Source organism: Epinephelus lanceolatus, chromosome 23 (genome assembly GCF_041903045.1).
Source record: "Epinephelus lanceolatus isolate andai-2023 chromosome 23, ASM4190304v1, whole genome shotgun sequence".
Lineage (NCBI taxonomy): Eukaryota > Metazoa > Chordata > Actinopteri > Perciformes > Serranidae > Epinephelus > Epinephelus lanceolatus.
In genome coordinates, this window is record NC_135756.1 from 21319374 (window position 1) to 21342389 (window position 23016).

Here is a 23016-nt window from a genome sequence, read left to right on the forward strand (position 1 = left end):
AGTTATCATAATTTTGTGTCTCTGTCAGAAATAAGAAGCACAAAACCACGTTTCTTATGTATATAGATATTGTCTGGACTTCCAGATCCAGACTGACAAAGTGATGATGACCAACCAAGCGGACATCGTGGGCAGTGATGATAGATGTTGCAATCTTGAGCGACAGCAACATCAGGAAGACAGAACACGAGAAGCTCGAAAAAAATACCAAGGGCTGAAAGTAGAGCTAGAAAACTTGTGGGGAGTAAAGACAACAGTGGTGCCAGTGGTAACTGGAGCACTTGTGGCTGTGACCCCCAAACTGGGAGACTGGCTCCAGCAGATTCCAGGTAAAACATCTGAGGTCTCTGTCCAGAAGAGTGCAGTCCTAGGAACAGCTAAGATATTTGGCAGAATCCTCAAACTCCCAGGCCTCTGGCAGAGGACCCAGGCTTGAGGAAGACACACCACCACCATTTTATATATATATAGAAAATATATTTAGGACATTCAACCCTGCTTGGTTTTAAATGTAATGTTAATCCATTAAAAGGTTTTGGGGGGGAGTTTTTCCTTATCCGCTGTGAGGGTGCAAAGGACAGAGGGATGTCGTATGCTGTAAAGCCCTCTGAGGCAAAGTGTTATTTGTGATTTTGGGATCTATAAATAAAATTGAAACAAATTGAATAATAACTTCAAATACAAATAGAAAAGACACATAAATAGCTTTACTGAAATGTAACCTATTGTGTTTATTCATGAAAAGAACACCTGTTTCCTGTGGTTACATGTTCATTTAGGGTGTGTTTTTTTCTGCGGAAACCATAGCAACAGTCATATGACAGGAGAGCACATGGAGGACAGCTGGCTCCATGGTGGGTACTGAAATAAGAAAAAATCCAGGTCAATTGTTGTAAAAATACAGAATATATTTAATGACCGTCATTTCCAAACAGCTTGTATTTTCTTTGAATGTACAAATAATAAGAAAAACAAGATTTTATATTGTGTATTTTGTTCAGGCTACATTTCAAGCTAAAGCTAAAACAGACAATAGCAAGATTTTTTAAAAAAAAATGGAAATGGCAATACCAGTGTTATACTAGGCTGCAAAAAATACGGTATCAATATATTTCTCTGTAAAGGTGTCAGATTTTATAAAATTGTTCAGACCAAAAAGGACCATGGTTGAAGAATTACTAAAATATAGGTTAATATTATTATAGCCAAATAGAATTGGGTACAGTAGTTGAGTAAATGTACTTACTTACATTCCACACTGATTGTAGTAGTGATAAGTAACATTAACCTGAGTGAACCGATACCAGGCAGCAGCGACACCCGACACCCGACACCTCAGGTGCGTCGCCTGTAGCCCCGCCCCCTCACTGTCAGCACGTCAGGTCGCTCCCACCTAAAGTGATCAGAGGGACAACAAAGCAGGTCTCAACACTAATCCAGGAGCGGTACATGTCGAGTTAAATGAAGCAGTCTGGACTCTTGGCGGATTAGGATTTATCCACAATGCAGGAGATGTTCTTTAAATCCGCGCTACCTGCGCAGGACTCGTTCATGCTGGAGGACACCAGTCTGGCTCTGCCTGCCGAGCCGACTCCCAGGTCCTCGACGTGGGTGACTTCCAACGACCGGAGTGTGCGTGTTCAGCAGCAGGTTCAGCTCACGCTGGCACGGAAGGCAAAGAGAGCTATGTCAAATGGTAAGGTGCAGTTTGAAGTCGTCCCACTGTGATTATGGTTAATGTATGAATGAATGAATGGGTGAACGGCACACAGGAGGCTCTCAGGTGTGTGTTACACAGGTGTAGTGTGGCTGCTGAGGTGCATTCACGTGCCTGCCTCCCTCTATTCATAAATACAACAAAGAAAAATGACCTTATATCATATCTCATTTTCACCTGTAGTTTTGGGAGCAGTGTATGAGTCAATGAAGCCGTACTATAAAACAATAGTTCCTGACATTTATTGGTTGGTGACGTCCTATAATGAAAGTGTGATTGTGACTCATTGTCACTGGTTGGATGTGTTTACGAGTTGTGAGCAGTTCAACCTCTATAAACCTCAGATTGCTTCACTTGATGGTTTCTGTTTAACTGCTGAAGAGGTGAATCTATCCTGTATGTTCAAAGTGAGTTTGAGTAGCAGAGTCATATTCTTACTCATCTTGAGACCCTCTCAAAGGGTCATCATTCCCACTGCTACTGACAACCAAACCCTATAAAGGGCCTTCTCTATCCAGGAAATATGTTCTGTGTACTGAAGGTCTACTATCATTTGGACGATACAGGTATTTTTTTGTGAGTGGAATGTATGCCACATAATAGTTTGCTTGTCCAACAGGTTCCCGCAGTTTCATTCATACGCCTAAAGGGAGATGGACGAGACATCTGACAGAGCTTGAATTTAATATTTCTACCACTGGCCTGCTTTCCATGGGGTTCTGTCCCATGGAAAGCCTATGTAAAGATGAAAAATCCAGCTAGTCATCAACCAAGAAAAAACTAAATCAGGACAGCACTGATTTTGTTTGATGAAATCAAACTTTATTTACATAGCACCTTTCATGCAGTCATGCAGCCCAAAGTGCTTCATAGAGCAGAGGTAAGACAGCACAGAAAAAAGGTGAAAGAAAAGTGAATAGCTAGACATTACAACAGTTAACAGTAAAATATTTAAAATAAATAACACTCAAAAGAACAAATAAATACAAAGAACAAGTAGAAAATGACGAGACTTAAAAACAGAGGTGAAAAAATGATATGCATTTATACCAGATGATTGACCATGTTGGCTTACATGTCAGAAATGATTCTGTCGAGGGTGAAATCCGACACTTATTCTTGATTAATCGTTTGACAGAAAACCAAAGTTGATGTCTTTAACCAAAAGTCAAAAGTAAAATATTTGATTTACTATAGACCAGTTTACATTAACTTCCGGCCCCCAGCGTCAACTAGCCTACATAAAACAAAATAATGCAGAGCAAACACTGTCTCAACCAGTTAGTTTTCAGACACCTAAAAGAATCCATACCAGTTTAAGTGTACACTATGTAGGATATTTTCACCACTGTACCTTGCTGTCAGAGCCCTTTCCGACAGGGAACTGAAGCCGTTATGTCACATGTACCAGACTCTGTTGACAAAACCAGTAATTTTTCTTTGCAAAACATGGGAGTACTGGTCTACCACTGCCTCCATTGGTTAGTATGTAAGGTAAAGTGGGGAAAATGTATATCTCAATTCATATCAATAGCAAGTTTTCTACCTGGAAGTGATTGTTGTTTAAGCGCAACGTCACGGTGACTCTGTCTTTTGTATTTGACCAAGAGCAGTAGCAAATCCTCACATTGGAGCACCAGGGACCAGGAAATACTAAGGGGCCTAAGTAGGTGCCGATTAATTTTCTGTCGATGAACTACTCAGTGAATCGTATAATCGTTTTAGCTCATACATAACAGTATGTTGCATTTATTCTAAATGACTCACTGTGGTTCTTTTGTTGTGTGGTATCCTCTACACACTGGGAGGATCATGTCCAGAAATAATGGGTTATACATACCAAGTATTTGTGTCAGTTTTAACTCAATGAATGATAAACATAGCTAACAAACATAGACAGGATTTAAAGTATCTGTTTGATCTCACTGCTTCTCCCTCTGCCTCCCTTTTATCAATCCCTTGTAATGCAAATGAACACGACATTTGGTTTGCATCAGTTTACAAACGCTCCCAGCACTGTCATTGTTAATATTTTTGTAGCTCAGGCAGCCAAGGTAGGAGTCATCCTCCTGATCTGAGGACGTGTGAGTGTTGCCATGCCTTTAGGTAATTACAGTGTGAAACAGGACACTCAAACAGAACCTTCCCAACTTGTTTCAGGTAGTGTCCATTTACAGAGAAACACTGCAAAGAGCTTTGATGCTACAGATGGACTTTTCCCAAACATGACGGTAAGGGACTCTTTTACCTCACTCTCTTTACTCGTGCATGCCCAACACACACACACACACACACACGTTTGTCAGCTTCTTAATGCATCACCAGTGCCGTCAGTTTGACACTTTGCATGTTCTCTCTTTGAATTTTGCACCTGTCCATTATAAAAGAACTGCATGGACGTATTGTATGCCATAATTTGAATGTAGTCAAATGGTCTGCTTCATATTCACAGCCTCTGGGCCTATCAAATTAATCACTGTGTTCTTACATGTAACCTTGACATTATAGATATTTTGTGACCTTTTAACGGGGTTAGCTCAAGGTATTAGGAGCCCTGAAACTGACAACATCATATTTCTTTTTAAACTCAATTGTACATTTTTAAAGGTCCAGTGTGTAGGAATTAGTGCTATCTAGCGGTGAGGTTGCAGAAGTGTAAATTATCTCGTGTGCCAAGCGTGTAGAGCAGGGGTAGGCAGCCTTCACCTTCGGAGCCACTTGCATCTCTTTAGCCCCCTTACAGTGGCGCCGTGTGGCTAAAGCCCTAACTATAGCCAGTATTTAGTTTGTCCGTTCTATACTGCTGTAGAAACATGATGGTGGAACATGGCGATCTCCGTAGACGAGAACCCACTCCCTATGCACATATAAACGACTCATTCTTAAGGTAACACGCAACAATTCTTAATTACAGGTAATTATTAACTAATGACAGCATAGTTATGAATATTGTATTCCATATCTGCCAATAGATGCCCCTTTCTTTCCTCTTTCTTTCTTTGATTTATTTTAGGAAGTCTTTTAAACCAGTGGTTCCCAACTGGTCCAGCCACGAGGTCCAGATTGGTCTGCAGTCATTAGTTCAAGGTCCACAAAGTTTAATATATTTAACGTCAGACTTGTGTTTGGCCATGTGGTTGAGTCTCTTAAGTAGCTGTCTGTTATTCACTCCCTCTACAGCAGGAAACACACTGGACCTAACTAGAAATGTTATTATTTTTTTATGTATTCAGATTTTGATTTGTCTGGTAATCTTTTACTGCGTTTTGTCAGTTTCAGGTCTCCGTATAGAGAAAAAAAAGACACAAATTGTCCATGGCAATTTACAAGAATGGGAAATGACATTATAATCTTATATAATACACATGTATTTGTGTTTAAGATCATATAGCATTACAGTTGTGTAATTAAGAGGTAGACATAATGCTTGATTCAATAAATGACGTCGGCCTTTAGTGTGACCTGATTAGTCAAAGTGGGTTATCCCACCTATTTAAGATGGTGTCTCCCATTGTCTTCAATAATATCCTAATGAAGGTCTCTGCACTAAAATGTTGTTCCTATTGTATCTGCTTTAATTGTAAGTGTAGAGGACGGTGTAAGGGAGTTCTTTGCTCCTCTAACTGTGTCATTTAAATCATACCAGTATCCCTCAGTTATGGAGTTTGCTCTGTATGTTGGTGTTAAGTTATAAATACAAGACCAAATGGGGCTCCATAGACTTAAATACATTTTATACAATACTGTGTGTTTTGGGCTATTTAAAGTGACAGTACCAGAATAAACAGGTCACAATGTATTTAAGTGTGGATTGTGTTTTCTGCCCAGATGAATGGATTGGGCCTCACTGACCGCTCTCTATCAAACAACCATTTGCGGAGACCATCCAGGAGGGTGGAAGTGAGTCCACCACCGAGCCCAGAGTTTCATCGCAGTCGCTTCAATCCCAGTAGCCTCCGTTACAGCACGTACACCCATCCAGGACCCAGTCAGTCTCACAGGGTGGGCACTCTGCTCGACCACTCATTTGCCTCTGATTCATTTCGTCGCTACGCCTTCTCAGAGGCACCCCGTGGCACGCGGCCACTTGCATCCACATCTGCATACGGGAACATACGCCAGAAGTCACTCAGACAGACAGCAGCGCCACCACCACCGCCTGTGTTTGCAAATGCAGCATTTCAGCAAAGCGTTGAATACGGCTCTGGATGGGGACGTAACCAAAGTATTGTCAAAAAGGAGAGACACACTGTGCAGAGGACAAGTGGTGAGATGATACTTGGTGCTGTCCAGCCTGATGACGGCTTGTCCTGGTTGGCTCAGGTCAGGAGGGAGGGTCAGGGGCTCCACAGACTGAACTCATACCCACCCTCGGTCACGAGTGTGGAGGTGGACATGGGGAAGCAGATGGAAGTGGAACCACCTATCCAGCATATAAACACACAGAACGTCATGACACTGTAAGAGCTCTGTGTTTGTTTGTGTTCATTTAATAATTTAATATATTCTTGAATTGTCCTGGTGTGTGATTCAAGCCATTAAGTGTTTTTTGAGACTTTTGGGAATGAAGCAGTTTTTAATTCATGGCTGTCCTCTCACACAGGAAGTCAGAGAACAAGCCTCCAGAGATGACAATAGAGAGGGCTGTGAACCTGTTGACCCAGGATAACGAGGATATGCTGATCTGTGCAGCCAGCCACATACAGAATCAATGTTTCAAGAGTGCCGATGCGAAGAAGATGGTAGGTTTAATCATATGTTTGTATGGGATTATTTCAGTGATTCAAGTCAGAATCTGTTTGCAGTTAAATATTATGGAATCAAATTTGTAAATATGTAAAAAAAAAAAAAAAAAAAAAAAACTTTACTTACCACATGAGAGAGAGGAAAATTCAAAATGTTTTTTTCAGATTTGAGTGTGTAGTTTTGGGGAGGGTAGTATTTGCAATATTTAGCCCCCGTGCCTCTGTTTGTACAGTTTTAATGTTCCAATTTCTCACTTAGTTTGAGCTCTGTTGTCAGCTCATGACTATTACCCCAACCGATAAGACAATGAGACAGGATGTGGTGGAAATTCAGAACCACACAATTTTATAATTAAAGCTTTTAATAAGGTGAAGCTTACTGCAGCACCGTATTACTGCAGTTGATTACCACACCTCATCCCTCCAGATACGATCTGTATTAGGTCTTAATGCCATATTTCAACAAAACTAAGCTAAGTTAAGTTCTGATGAAATCCTACTATTGAAGAGATACTTTGCGAGTTTTCAGCCAGCTTTGTATCATAATGTGGGTAGTATGTGTAAATGGACCGTGGTAAACTTCGCCCTAGTTCTCCCTGCTCATCTAGCAGCTCCGTCAATTTTATTATGGCTCTAGGGCTGTTGCCGAACTACAGATTATGCTTCCACATTTTTGTATGCCCACCACCAGGGACACAAGAAGTATAGAAGCGGATCGAGAGAGCCACCTTTTTATTCCTCTCTCAAACACAGATCAATCTCAGATTAAACTGTAAAAGTAGGCAGTGGTGATTAAATATGAAACAAGATTCTGTCACTGTATTGCCCCATTCTTGCCTCAAATATTTTTAGAAACATATTTTAGTGCACTGTTTGGCTGTAATACAAGAGTTTGTGGGCACCATACAGTTTACTGTATTGTGAAAACGGAAGCTGAAAAAATAGAGACCAGACGGTAAAATTAGGCAGTGCTGATAAATTATGAAGCAAGATTGTGTCACTGCGTTGCCTATTTCTCACCTCAAATGTTTTCAGACACACATTTTAGCTTACTGTTTAACTGCAATAAGAGATCCATTGTTACCAGCCGGCCGCCATATTGTTTCCTGTGGAAAAACAGCCAAGCTTGCATTACGTCACCCACCAGCAGGAGCATTTATGGTGCAGTGCGGTGCCTTCTTGTTGTTGTAGGTTTTCTACCTCTTGATCAAAAGCAAATATCACACCCCTTTTTCTCTGTTTTCTCTGGTCGTGTTGGTGAAGTTTCTCAGTCATCCAGGTCATGGTAATCTTAAGTGCTGTATCGTAGGCAACTGGACTTTCTTGAGTTTCTTGAAGACGTTTTACCTCTCATCCAAGAGGCGTCTTCAGTTCTAATGGATTGGTGCGGAGTTGCAGGCTTTATACTCAGTGTGGATGCGAACACTTACCGAGTTGTTGAGGTCACATGTGAGCTCTGAGTTTCAGAGTCGTTAAGGTACCATGGGTCCACCTGGACCACCTGGATCCATCTAACCCTAACGACACACATGATGGCTGGGCGGACCAACAACTCACATGTGACGTTGACGACTCTGTAAGGGTTCACACCCACAGTATAGTGTATAGTGTGAGTATAAAGCCTGCAACTCCGCACCAATCCATTAAAACTGAAGAAGCCTCTTGGATGAGAGGTGAAATGTCTTCAAGAAACGTAAGCAAGTCAAGTTGCCTATGATACAGCATGGACCCATTTCAAAAGTATTTGCATCTTTCACCACATAGACAGCCTAGATTAATTAACGGACCATCATTTATAGCAGTGAAAAACTTCTTTAATAGTGGTCCAGTTTTATGGTTTAGCAGTAACAATAAAATAACATCTAATTTGGCTATGGAAGTGATGTTTCATGTTGTTGATAACTGTCTTTGATACACAACATGGCCGTGGTAAATGATTATCCTTTAACACTTTCTGAATGTCATGCCTTATGTAGATTCTCCATCTGTGTTCCAGTGAATCTGTTAATCAGTAATCCACTGTTGTTTCCAGGTGTACTATCTCCGTGGGATTGCAAAGCTCCTGCAGCTCTTGGACAATGACAATGAAGAGGTGCAGCGTGCTGCCGTTGGGGCTCTACGTAATGTCGTTTACCAGAACAGTGAAAACAAGATGGAGGTGAAGGAAAATGATGGCCTGGCCACTGTTTTGCATGCACTGAAGAGCAGCCGAGATGTTGAGACAAGACGGCACCTAACTGGTCAGTTTTTTACTTAGCTTTGAATTGAAATGACAAATTCTGGCTTTAAGGCGTTTAAGAGCTTACTTTGGGATATAAAGTACAGGCCAAAAGTTTGGACACACATTCTCATTCAATGCGTTTTCTTTATTTTCATGACTATTTACATTGTAGATTCTCACTGAAGGCATCAAAACTATGAATGAACACATGTGGAGTTATGTACTTAACAAAAAAAGGTGAAATAACTGAAAACATGTTTTATATTCTAGTTTCTTCAAAATAGCCACCGTTTGCTCTGATTACTGCTTTGCACACTCTTGGCATTCTCTCCATGAGCTTCAAGAGGTAGTCACCTGAAATGCTTTTCCAACAGTCTTGAAGGAGTTCCCAGAGGTGTTTAGCACTTGTTGGCCCCTTTGCCTTCACTCTGCGGTCCAGCTCACCCCAAACCATCTGGATTGGGTTCAGGTCCGGTGACTGTGGAGGCCAGGTCATCTGCCGCAGCACTCCATCACTCTCCTTCTTGGTCAAATAGCCCTTACACAGCCTGGAGGTGTGTTTGGGGTCATTGTCCTGTTGAAAAATAAATGATCGTCCAACTAAACGCAAACCGGATGGGATGGCATGTCGCTGCAGGATGCTGTGGTAGCCATGCTGGTTCAGTGTGCCTTCAGTTTTGAATAAATCCCCAACAGTGTCACCAGCAAAACACCCCCACACCATCACACCTCCTCCTCCATGCTTCACAGTGGGAACCAGGCATGTGGAATCCATCCGTTCACCTTTTCTGCGTCTCACAAAGACACGGCGCTTGGAACCAAAGATCTCAAATTTGGACTCATCAGACCAAAGCACAGATTTCCACTGGTCTAATGTCCATTCCTTGTGTTTCTTGGCCCAAACAAATCTCTTCTGCTTGTTGCCTCTCCTTAGCAGTGGTTTCCTAGCAGCTATTTGACCATGAAGGCCTGATTGGCGCAGTCTCCTCTTAACAGTTGTTCTAGAGATGGGTCTGCTGCTAGAACTCTGTGTGGCATTCATCTGGTCTCTGATCTGAGCTGCTGTTAACTTGCGATTTCTGAGGCTGGTGACTCGGATGAACTTATCCTCAGAAGCAGAGGTGACTCTTGGTCTTCCTTTCCTGGGTCGGTCCTCATGTGTGCCAGTTTCCTTGTAGCGCTTGATGGTTTTTGCGACTCCACTTGGGGACACATTTAAAGTTTTTGCAATTTTCCGGACTGACTGACCTTCATTACTTAAAGTAATGATGGCCATTCGTTTTTCTTTAGTTAGCTGATTGGTTCTTGCCATAATATGAATTTTAACAGTTGTCCAATAGGGCTGTCGGCTGTGTATTAACCTGACTTCTGCACAACACAACTGATGGTCCCAACCCCATTGATAAAGCAAGAAATTCCACTAATTAACCCTGATAAGGCACACCTGTGAAGTGGAAACCATTTCAGGTGACTACCTCTTGAAGCTCATGGAGAGAATGCCAAGAGTGTGCAAAGCAGTAATCAGAGCAAAGGGTGGTTATTTTGAAGAAACTAGAATATAAAACATGTTTTCAGTTATTTCACCTTTTTTTGTTAAGTACATAACTCCACATGTGTTCATTCATAGTTTTGATGCCTTCAGTGAGAATCTACAATGTAAATAGTCATGAAAATAAAGAAAACGCATTGAATGAGAAGGTGTGTCCAAACTTTTGGCCTGTACTGTATATACATAGGGCCATTTTAGCTAACATTTTGAGATAAATATCTGTGCCTATAATAACGTATATTTCCATCTCACTCTCAGGTCTTTTGTGGAATCTCTCGTCTCATGACCTTCTGAAGGAGCGTCTCTCCAAAGAGGCCTTGTTTGTCCTCACCCAGTCAGTCCTGGTACCCAGTTCTGGCATCTTTGAAGGGGAGAACCCAAAAGATGAGCTCCTCGCTGATGCTGACTCTTTCCACAATGCTACAGGCTGCCTGCGGTAGGCTCCTCTGTTCACTTTGAAACTAGATACTCAGTGAGCTTTTGTAGCTTTGTAGATTAATAGATTAAAGTAAACAGACACCAGCATCAGCAGATATTCAGCTCACACCAAACTGAATACTCATGGTTTCTTCAAAAACATGCTGAAACTGATGGAGAAAGTCAAAATATTACAATCTAATCTATCAGCAGTGAAAAAGAAGCCCAGTAGAATCCGTGTTTGGTCACTGAGGCATTTTAGTTTTATGGTATCACAAAGGGCAAGAGTTAACAGATGGCAGAGCTACGGTAATATACAGCATCAGTCTCTGCCAAGCTGAGTTATGAGTAAACAGTGTCTCAACATGGTGTAAAGGGTTATCATCTTTCATCTGAATCCAGGCTGTAATAAGAAGCAGGAAATGCCGGCAAGTTTCCGTGCAAAGAACAATGACTCTGTTTGATTTCTTGTGAATCCTGTTGGTGAAATCCCAGTTAAAGGAGTTTAAAGAAGAAGACAAACTGAAAATGACAGTTACACCTCAGTTCCACTTACATATGTGACTGTTGTCCGTAGATCTGTAAATATACCGATGATGCCTCTATTGTCCAATGCAAGGCATTTCTTTCTGGATGGATAGATAGAAACTAACTGTAGCCATGGGGGAGAGGCTAATTTTGTCCATTTTTCGCCATGCAGCAGTTGGAATATGCTTTTCGAACATTACCAGATCAAAAACAGGACTAATATAGCATGGCAACAAATAAATGTAGATGTTGGCCTGCATGTTATGTGAAATATATTATATATATATATATATATATAAATTCCAGGCCGAAATATTACAAAGGGGGGAAGTTTTGCTGGCACATTGGGTATCATGGATATTCCCATAGGAATGAATGGAATTCCGGCTGACTCGTCTCCGTACACATACGTAAGTGGAAACGAGGCGTTAAAGCTAAACACCATAAACTGTATGGATGACACGTCTCCATTCACTCTCACTGCACAAAAATAATCACATCAGGGTGATAAGAGCTGCCTAATATGACAGAAACCATCTTTAGGAAAATTTTATTTGATGTGTACTTTGAGTTATTAGTTTGGCCCATGTCCCATCCTCTAACATGGAGAGGGTGGGGTTTATGACCTGTACTGCAAATCCAGGCAGAGGGCAGAGTCTCTGCAGAACAGTACACCGCCACACACTTCTAGTGGGTCATAAGTGATGACTGAGAAGAATTACATCTGTTCAAGTCTATACATTGTTTTTCAGGAAAATCCTGCGTAGTACATCTTTGAGATAAATATCACTAGTCTACAGCCATGCTAGTGGTTTTACCTGAGCTAAATGCTCAGATTAGCATGCTAACATGCTCCCAGTTATGAAGCTAACATTCTGATGTTTGCAGGTATAATGTTTATGTTCACAGTCTTAGATTAGCACGTTAGCTTGCTAGCAGGTAGCAACTGAGTACAGCTGAGGCTATGAGAATGGCATTAGTTTTGCAGGTATTTGGTCATAAAATTTAAACAAATCAAATTTTGTATTAGTTTCTACTGGCAAATCCACAAATGTGAACCTGCTGGTGGTGCAAGAAGAAAAGTAATTATGATGCATGTAGCTAGCATGACTGAAAACAACAAGCTAGGTCTTCTTGTATATTAAAGATGGTCATTAATACATCTGTTGCCATGGGAGATAAAATCTTTGCGCTCATCACACCCTGGCCAGCCGTTAGGAAATATGGGCAGGGGGACAACATTTTTAAAAGTGGGCCTCTCATCCACACCCGTCAGGGGGCAAAACTGTTAAGGTACCCCAGTTTGCAGAAATATTTAAATGCGCCATTTTCAAAAATGGCAATAATCCCGTTTCCCCTCACCAAAATTTAGTGTAACTTTGAAGCGTTATTTGGTCCCCTTCCTGATACCTTCAAGATAGCTTAGCATGGTGGGTACCAATGGATGCCTTAGGTCCTCTAGTTTAATATGATACCTGTGTCTACACTGTGTCTTTAAAACAAAGTCCATCACAGCAGGTATTCTTACAAAAATTAGTCTGCCTCAATTGTCACCTTCAGCTACGCCCGCCATATCTGGTGCTTGCATTTGGTTGTTGCCTCTTTTCTCCTTCCATTTCTCCTTCCACACCTGACCCATGTCAGATGGATTAGTGTTGCCCCCCCCCTTTGGCCATGGGCCGGGGTCGTCTGTACTCTTTCACCTCTCCTGATGACGGACCTGGTCATACCTGTACGTTGCTTGTTATAGGCAATTTTTTCCTCATTAGCCACAATTTATCAGTTCAGCGGCTACTAATTACGCCATCAAATAAAGCCTAAATGAGGAATGCTTTCTCATTAAGCCCAGTCACCAAAATAGATAATTAATCACCATCTTTTAAACAATTTCTCTACTAGCATGTGTTAAACCGCAATTTATCTGTTGTGGTCTAAGATTGTGTAACATATTGTCAGCTTAGCTGTTAAGACATACATCGTCTCTCTCTCTGTTTACAAAGCAGGAGATATCAGACGCACAGCTCCCCTGGCAACCGTAGCCAGGTCAAATGAGTGAAAGACTGAATTATTCATGGAGCTCTCTCTTCTCTCCGCTCTGCTGAACTGAAATCACTCAGTCCTCGCTGGCCCAATGTTATCAAGTTCTCCTCATCATGTTCTCAAAGCTTTTGAGCTCCCTGTGGATGAGAAAAATGACGAGTTCCTCCCCGATTTATGTTTCATCACAGCACAAAGAACCTGTTGTGTGGAGTTTCGAATGTTCATTGTTGTATTGTTTTCCTCAGGGAAGTTGGATTGCATAAAAAATGTTTTTGTTAGTCTGTAAAATAATTTGTCATGATTGCCACTGGCTTCGGAAAGATCCAAAACAGTGCATCCATTGAGTTTTCACAATGATGTTGTTGACAAAAGGGGACTTCCTTTTTTATTTTGCACACAATTCAATGTAATTAACGTTGCTGAATTCTCTGATATGGTATCTGATTGAAACATACACATAAATGTCACATTAACTTGGTTGTTTTTGTTTATAGAAACCTGAGCTCCGCTGGTCCAGATGGCAGGAAAGCAATGAGGGAGTGTGAGAATTTTATTGACTCTCTGGTCTACTACATCCGGGGTGCCATAGCTGACTACAAGACAGATGACAAGGTGAAATGAAAGTGATACACATCCCAGAGAAAACATTTATCTATACAGTCTGTTTCACAACAAACTGCTGAGCGGTTGGAGCTACAGTGTAATGTGCTATGTATGCAGGAAGTATGTAGTAGGAGGAATTCCTACATATATCTACATGTATTGTTGCATACATGTACATATGGGCGGAACATGACGTAATCAGCCCCTGGGCACCCTTGTGCTAAATGCCCCACCACTTCTCCTACACAGAAGCAAGACACACAGACTTTGTGATGGTTTTGCCTTCTATTTTCCCTTGTTGTGTCTCTTGAAGGTTTTTGTCTCTTTTATATTTATTTTGTGTCTCTTTGAGGTCATTTTGTGCCTCTTTTGGGTCATTTTTGTGTCTTTGAGGATATTTTGTGTCTCTTTTGGCCGTTTTTGTTTCTTTGAGGTCATTTTGTGTCTCTTGGAGGTCATTTTGCTACTCTTTTAGGTTATTTTTTGTGTCTTTTAGGTCATTTTGTGTCTCTTTTGGTCGTTTTGACTCTTTGTAGTGATTTTGTGTCACTTTGAGGTTATTTGTGTCTCCTTTGGTTGTTTTTGTCTTTTTGTAGTCATTCTGTGTCTCTAGTGATAGTATCTATCTCTTTGAGGTAATTTTGTGTCTCCTTGAGGTAATTTTGTGTCTCTAGTGGTAGCATTTGTCTCTTTGTAGTCATTTTGTGTCATTTTATGTCTTTTTGTCATCATTTTGTGTTTCTTTGGGGTAATTGTTTGTTTTTTGTCATTTTTGTCTCTGTGGTCATTTTTGTCTTTGTGTATGCCTTTGCATCACTTGTGGTCTTTTTGAGTCTCTTCCTGGTTGGTACCTGTTAATTCTAGCAACATTTTGCAGGTAAACGCTAGGAGGGGCCCTGGGCCTCAGCCCCGGAGGCCCATTCAGTAATCCATCCATGCATGTACATATATTTTGTGAAATTGGGCCCATACTTTTTCCCACTCTGTATTGCATGTCATTCTCATAAATCCTGTTGCTTCTCACTGAATTGTAAAAGTCACAGTCCAAAATTTAAACATAATTAGTAGTTTGAAACTTGTGTCTCACTTTTAAAGCAAAACTTACTAAACTGCAGTTTACCCACAGTACCCCCATCCAAGTTTCAATCTGCTGTATCTATTTGGGTAAACGCTTTGCTGTACTGCATTTAATTTAATATTTATGTATATATCTGCTCTGAAGTCCACAGAGAACTGCGTCTGCATCCTGCACAACCTGTCTTATCAGATAGAAGCAGAGCTTCCCATGAAATACGCCACAGATCTCAGAGAATCTCGACAAAACTTGGCTCCCAAGCAAAAGGCTGTCGGCTGCTTTGCTCATCGCAGTGCCAAGATCACAGAGGTAATCCCTTCGGACAATAATGCACACTGACAATACAAAAGATGTTCCTGCGGTGTAATATTTGAGCGCAAAATTCTGTGAAAACTGCTGCATTGCTGCAGATTTAATCACCCATGAAACAGCTTCTTAGAAGCCAATCAGATTTTTCTGTCTCGTATATGATGCATGGGGAGGGAAACATCAAACCAAATGATACATTTTACATTCCTGCTTTGTCAGGTGGGTCTGTGCCAGCAGCACAAAGACCTGCTGTTATGAACTTAGTGTTGCAATGCTTCATTAAAGCTGATCTAGTCAATATTTTTATATTAACAATATACCAAATGACTACAATATGAAAGGAGTCACCTGTGGTGTCACTGTGTGCTGTAGCATTAAAGTTTCCCTTAGTTGGATTTAAGGGGTCATGAAACCATAAAAAACAGCCCAGGACCAAAGTGTGTGGTGTCACTGATGAAGGTCAATAACATCTTCACGCTCCATAGCCTATGCACAGCGATTCATCAACTAAAGCTCTTGGAGTGGTGTAGTCACAGCTGACCTGGGGTTACTTACCCCTGCGTGAACCCACAGACTGACTTTTCTGTACCAAGAAGTCTTGACAGGTCCGGGTCAGAAGAGTGTAAAGAAATGCATTGGCACAACTGTTCCCATAGGTCAGACACGTGACAAAGAAATTCACATAATTAAGAGCAGCTGGAGTGAACAGTTCGGCTAGCTGCCATCCCCAGAAAGGCAAGAAGCAAAACCAGTGGGTGCTACAATGTGACAATATGACTTTTTGTTTGAGTCCTCTTCTCCGAGCAGACTGGCTGCTACCTCCAAAGCTAGCCTGCGCTGCCCAGTAGCGACTGGCTACACATACCGCCCCAAGGTGACGAGGTATTCCTCTCGAGCCTTTGTAAGCCTTTGTCCTCCAAATCTGTTCCTGGCTAATCCTATTTTTTTTCCAAGGTCCAATGTTGTAAAAAGTCAAATTTCTCTTTTGAAATATAAAGCAGGTATAGGTGCTGTTTAAATACTGTTTAAGCATCAAAATGCTCAATCTATGGAGAAATGCACACAGTCTGTATTCAGAAACTGTGCCTTTAAATGAGACTTTTGTTAAGTTATAATGTCACAACCATTGACCGAATCACAATGTTTGTTTACTGTAACTTTGGGGTAAAAAAATCCCCTTCATCTAAGCATATAGACCATATATAGACACTTTCAAACTTGAAATATAATCATTCCAAATGGGTCCCCTTGTATTTCCTATTGATCAATCAGAGCAGACTGGGCTTTTTTGGGAGGCGGGCTTAAAGAGGCAGGCGCTAAAACGGAGAATTTTAGACAGAAGGTGATGCAAGTACATTCGGGCAGGACAGTGTTAGAAGAATAATGTGTTTTTTGTACGTTAAAGCATGAAAACATGTTCTAGTAGAAACCCAGAATACAAGTGTGAACCTGAAAATGAGCACTATATGGGATCTTTAAATACTCCAGAGATTAAGTATTAGGACTCGAGACTGATCGTAAAAGAAGTGAAGCAGCAGAGACTGAAATGACCCTACCCTTCCCATAATGCCACCTCATAGTGTCTTGTAATTTTCATTCCTGAGTGAAATATGTCACAAACACAACTCAGAGTTCAGGTAGGGTCACCAAAAATATTTGAATGTTTTACAGGAGGAGAAAGTAGAAGGATTATGATGCAATGAAAAACTCCTCAGACGTCTTTGCATGCCCTTAGACCCCTTAAACAATCATCTGCATTGCAGCTACTCAGCATCTGCACTGAGCAGTGTGAATTCTTTATAATTAGGAGAATTTACAGTATGATGCTGCGGCAAAATGGCACGGATGCTCAGCCAGTCTTCCCTGGTAAGATAAACGTAAATTGCATAACAAGGGCAAGAGAAACAAGACAAAAGAAATGATGTATGTCCGTCACTGTTAATCTGCTGCATAATAACCTCTTGTTGTCAGTGTGAACTCAGTGAACCTGCTGACATGAAATAAACTGCAGCTAATAAGATGTGTCCTTTTCAGCATCTGGAGCGACAGTGCCCCCTGCTGGAGGAGAAGTCAAACCCCCGTGGTATAGAGTGGCTGTGGAGCTCCATCACTATCCGGATGTATCTGTCACTGATGGCCCGCAGTGTGCGTCACTACACCCAGGAGGCCGCCATGGGAGCCCTGCAGAACATCACGGCTGGGAACGGAGCAGTAAGACGGCACAGATTTACTCTCTCTGTTTCATTTTAGAGTTTCTTAGATTCTTACTGTAAAGAGGAAAATAACAAAATAGATACTTTGACCACAGCCTTACTTAGATTTTTGAAGATCCATATTTGGATCTTCTAAAGTTTTAGTTGTGGGTCAGATGAGAAGAAGATAGGGTATAGGATAGGAGGGGGATAATTTGGGTGAATTGATTAGTTAATAACTGGACATATCATTTAAGCACTAGATAATTGAGGAATTCATGAGTTGAAAGAATCTAAAGCATGGGTACAGCATAGCATTGTAATATTTTGCATGGCAACATTGTAATGATGCACTTACACCATGTAGAATTGTCAGTAAATTAATATTAATTACAGTTATTGTATGTAAATTATTAATATAACAAACACAAATTAAACTTTAGGCTCTCTACAATAATACAATCAATTGGTTTTTCCGTCCACTACATACATTTTGCTGCAATGAAAATGGCTGAAGTGAGATGAACAGACTGAAAACTCTATCTTATTAGATAACCAGACGGTCACATAGTTTTCCTTTCTGAACATAATTTACAGTTAAAAAAGGTAATAAATTGCAGTAGATATTATCGCAATACTCAGCATATTAGAAAACATTTAATATCGCAATAATATTGTATCGTGACTTGAGTATCGTGATAATATTGCAAAGTGGAGCCTTCAGTTTCTTACTGATTTAACAATTTAGTAACTTAGTTTAAAGGCATTTCAAGGGCATCTTTGAAAATATGTACATGGATTCACAGCTTTAACTGAAGAAATGGAATTATAAATGAAAACAAAAATACGATGCGATAGATGTGCTATAATATACTTCATTGCCTTCGTAGGCATGGGCAGGTAGGCAGGCAAATGATCATAATACACTGTTTTACACTTGTTTACAGAAAATATTGATATTAAACGAACCTTTAACAGCATCAGAAACTGATAGAAACAGATATTATGTATTATGACCTGTAAATCAAATTTAAAGCAACAGCATACATTTCACATACCTGATGTACGTTCTGTGGCCTTGCAGGTGAGTGAAGCCATCGCCTTCACTATTGTTCAACGGGAAAATGGCCTTCAGCACGTCAAGAAGATGTTAGAGGAGGGAGAGAGTGATGTGAAGAGGACGGCCGTATCGCTAATAAAAAACCTCTCGCGCTATCAGGAGCTGCACCCTGACATCGGTAACTGTTTTCCATCAAACCTGAGATACTTTTAATTATGAATTTCAGTCCACTTTGCCTCCAAATGCACCACAAACTGTGCTTTTTAATTTTGCGCAATACATCTTTTATTTGCTTCGTCCTCCTGAAGTGAAACAGGTGTTGCCAGAGTTGGTATGGCTGTTGCCCAACGACGACACCGGCACCGACCTGCCCACAGAGGTGACGGCTTCTCTGTGTCAAATCCTCACTAACCTGAGTCAGAGCGACAAACAGCACGTCAGGACCATCGTCAACCATGGAGCCCTCCCGAAGATCATCAACATCAGCAGCAAGGACAACGGGTTAGTCTGCTCCTCTGTGAAACTGAATCACTTCCTGTTTGATGATTAGCACTTCATTAAGAACACAGTGACACTCATAGCTTAGTTCATTAATAATTCATCTAGAAGCAAAGAGCCTTTTATCTCTGATGTGTAGTGTTTTTCATACTGATATCATACATATGCAGTATACAGATAACAGAGAATCATTAACTTTTAATTTCCTAGTTATGGACCAACCAGAGCGGGTCAGGCAGCGTGCGTCCTGCTGCACACCATGTGGAAACACACAGATCTCCATGGGGCCTACAAGAAGGTGGGTTCCATCAACATGTTTCCATCCTGTCTGCGTGTATTCTTACAGTCTCTTAGATGTTTATCTTTTTGCTTTGTGTTGTTTATGATTCCTGCATTAGATGCTTTAATAAACAGTGTCAGTTTTTGCACGTGTCATGGCACAGATAGTACCGGTGAAATCAAAGGAAAATTTAATAAGCTTCTTCTTGTCTTTAAGGTGCTTCATTAGACAGGCAATTAGGTGCCAGTCATTTTTGTACAGAATAACTCACATAAAATAACTGGAACATTAGCACACTGAATACTGACAGAGGTGAAAAGTAACTAAGTACTTTGACTGAAATAGTATTAATATAATCAACAAATAAATTATGATGTATTTTAGAGATAAAGATAAAGCCCAGTTCAGACCAGATGCACGATGAGACTAAACTGTTTTAGAAAGTTGTAAAGAAAAGTTGCAGTGGTGTAAACTGGCCTTATAAGCTCGACTCAAGCAGGCTGATGGTGTCACCTGCAACTCCGCCGGTCAAATCAGTGGCTGGTTTTAGAGCGTAAACCTCGTCACCTGTTTCTACAGCCAGTAAGCTTGTAGTGAAGTCCACTGGTCAAGTCACAATGATCGCAGACGGTGTGTTTGCTTGCTGCGGCAGGTGCTCTGTCCCCACAGAGTTTTGTTTGTGTTTTTCACCGTGTCATCACTACTACAAATGCAGCTGTAGCCAGTATCTCACTATCACTATCCTCATTTATATTTTAAGAAGCTACAAAATTATATACAGCCACAAAATGAGCCTGAAAAGCTGGAAATCAGAACAGAAGCACAGAGAGTTGTTGCATAGAGATGATACACCATCTCCTCGAGTTGCATTGGTGTGAACTGGCAAGTTTTTAGGTAGTTGCAGAACGGCACATTGCAAGTAGTTGCCTGTTTCAACTCTTCTCGTTACAAATCTTTGGTCTGAACTGGGCGTAAGACTTTATTAATCCCTTGGTGAGATTCACGAGATACCCAGGAGTGTATATGTGTATATACAGTATATATGTATATATATTTAAAAAAACGCCTCACGTTTAGCTGCAACATCGAAGTAATGTACATATTAATGCATCAACAGTTATATTAAAATTAGAAAATACACATTATTCTGAAAGAGCCCATTCTGCAAGATCAATACTTTTACTTTAGGTACTGTAAGTATATTTTGATGCTGATACTTTGTACTTTTACATAGGCAAAATTATGACTGCAGGACCTTTACTTGTATTTCTACATTGCGGTACAAGTGCTTTTACTTAATTAGAAGGTCAGAGGGCTTCATGTAAGTCTGAACATTGATGCATTGTGACAGAATTGGTGCAGGTTCCATTATGACAAGTAACATCTTAAAGAATGACTCTATTTGTTCACAGTGTACAGTCACTACTGATGTGGTTATTCATGAAGAAAACTAATCAGGCATCTGTTTATTGGGCCTGTTGTTGTCAGTGTCTTTTTTCATGCAACCACTGGGGGGCATGAGAGTGAAATTTTACACAAACCTTTTTACCTAAACGACATGAAATACAAATATAGTGTCTATGATCAACTCTTTGTTTGTCAACAGTGTGGCTACAGGAAGTCTGATTTCATCAATGCCAGGACAACAAAGGCTGTGAACTCTGGGTGAGACTGAGCTGAGGATCCTAAAGCACCAAACTCAAGCTGTACCTGTTGACCGTAACGGCAGCAGTCACTCGATGCACTGTTCCTCCTGTAATGTTCTGCCTGTGTGGGTTTTTTTTTTTTTAATGCTTAAAACAAACCATTATGAACTATGCCTACATTTCCCTTAAAGGGCCCATGAAATGGCTTTAAAACTGTATGTTTATTTTGTTTATGGTAGAGCTGGTCTTTGTGTTAGTTAGATAATCAGGTTATTTTGATTGTGACACAGGAAAAGAGCGGATGTTATATTAAAATAACGGATAAGTGGACAATAACTAGCTTACACAAGATCATAACAGAACTTCATCTGCCTGCTGTCTTAGCACCGCATGGTCAGAAAAACTGACACATGAATGTAGAGTGTTTTCCACTAACAAAGATAATGAATGAAATGGTAAGTATTTCTGTATGTTTGTGTAGTTTTTTACTGTAGCGGCAGCTCAACAGTTGAGAATACTGTGCTGTGTGTTTTCTTTATTTTAGCACTTCGGGCAACACAGTAGAACCACAATGAAAAATATTCAGATATTTCCACTAAAGGCATTGTGAAGGATGAAAAATCAAATCAACAGCATTATTTTGTGACAAACCAATGAACTGTTCTTAAATGTATATAAAATGTATTTTTAAATATAATGATTTCCTACTGTAACACAACAACAACAAGCTGATTTCTTACTGTCCTGAGTTGAGTTGATTGATCAATAAATTTTGAATAAAACTTTATTGCGTTCATTAATAACTTAAGAAAATGTCAGAATACAGTAGATCCCGACTGCTTTAGCTGAGTGTCAAGCCTCAAGCCTCAAGCGAGGGAGTTCAAGTATCTCAGGGTCTTGTTCAGGGGTGAGGGTAGAGTGGAGCGTGAGTTGGAGCACTGTGCTGGACCGCACTGTGCTGGACCGCCGTGGTGAAGAGAGAGCTGAGCCGGAAGGCAAAGCTTTTGATTTACTGGTCCATCTACGTCCCAACCTTCACCTATGGTCATGAGCTCTGGGTAGTGACCGAAAAAACTAGTTTCCTCCGTCAGGTGCCTGGGCACAGCCTTAGAGATAGGGTAAGGAGCTTGGATATCTGGAGGGAGCTCGGAGTAGAGCCGCTGCTCCTTTGCGTCGAAAGGGGTCATTTGAGGTGGTTCGGACATCTGATCAGGATGCCTCCTGGGCACCTCCTGTTAGAGTTGTTGTGGGCACATCCAACTGGTAGGAGGCCCTGGGGCAGACCCAAAACATGCTGGATGGATTACATATCTCATCTGGCCTGGAACCACCTTGGGGTCCCCCAGGAGGAGCTGGAAAGAGTTGCTGGGGAGAGGGACGTCTGGGGTGCTTTGCTTGGCCTGCTGCCCCCGCGACCTGGCCCTGGATAAGTGGATGAAAATGGATGGATGGATAGTTAAAACAAAAAAGAATTGTTTGGGGTGGGTAGATCGAAGAATAAACTTTTTGGGATTGTGTCAATGGCCCGCAAAATGGTTACCCAAAAGGAGAAAGGATGAGGAAGAAAGCAAGGAGATAGCATTCATCCTCTCTTCAGCCAGTTTGAGCTCTTAAGATGTACACAGGTGTTACAAAGGCAACTAAAAAATGTATTTGGGAAGTCCTTTGTTCTATTTATAACTCTTAACCAGGCTGGTTTGCCCAATGCCAGTTTTAGACAATGGGATAATAGTGGCATTAGTAGACTGAAGGAATTTTTGCCTATGTGGGACTCCTTTTGTTGTTTGCAGATTAGGCATTATATATTGCACTGGGGCCGTGGGCCGCACTGCCTGCACGTCTATATTTATGCCCCTGCCAAAAGCCTGTTATAAGGCTTTGAGTTTTCCACCCCTTGTTCCTTCACAGGGCTTCAGCACACACTTGAGAAGGAGCTTTTTTTCACCAATGATGATGAAGAGTCGGAAGATGTTTGGAGACATGCTAAAGCAATCCTGGTCTGCAATCGTATCAAAGCAATACAGATTATACACAGAATGCATATATCCCCCAGCTGTAGACATCATTTTAGCCCTTCTCTTTCATCCATGTGCCTTCAATGCTGGATAGAAATTGGTATTTTAACTCACTACCTTT

General features: G+C 41.0%; 1 protein-coding gene and 1 long non-coding RNA gene across 3 annotated transcripts; one reads left to right on the forward strand and one right to left on the reverse strand.

The window, feature by feature from the left end:
- Positions 1-706: 706 nt before the first annotated feature.
- Positions 707-1385, reverse strand: LOC117249014 (uncharacterized). Of its 2 annotated transcripts, none has more exons than XR_013490439.1 (2): positions 1251-1385; positions 707-861 (listed from the first exon to the last, which is right to left on the reverse strand). It is a non-coding gene; the product is annotated as an uncharacterized LOC117249014 (long non-coding RNA). The 2 variants fall into 2 exon arrangements; XR_004500950.2 differs by having other exon boundaries at positions 1247-1383.
- A 118-nt stretch (positions 1386-1503) lies between these two features.
- Positions 1504-21667, forward strand: pkp2 (plakophilin 2). The gene is made up of 13 exons (XM_033614313.2): positions 1504-1696; positions 3878-3948; positions 5546-6177; positions 6321-6459; positions 8495-8702; positions 10491-10668; positions 13712-13829; positions 15043-15204; positions 17239-17415; positions 18481-18634; positions 18765-18957; positions 19165-19252; positions 20841-21667. Exons 1-13 carry the CDS (start codon positions 1504-1506, stop codon positions 20901-20903), a joined length of 2376 nt encoding a protein of 791 aa, XP_033470204.1. The 3' UTR covers positions 20904-21667.
- Positions 21668-23016: the final 1349 nt, after the last annotated feature.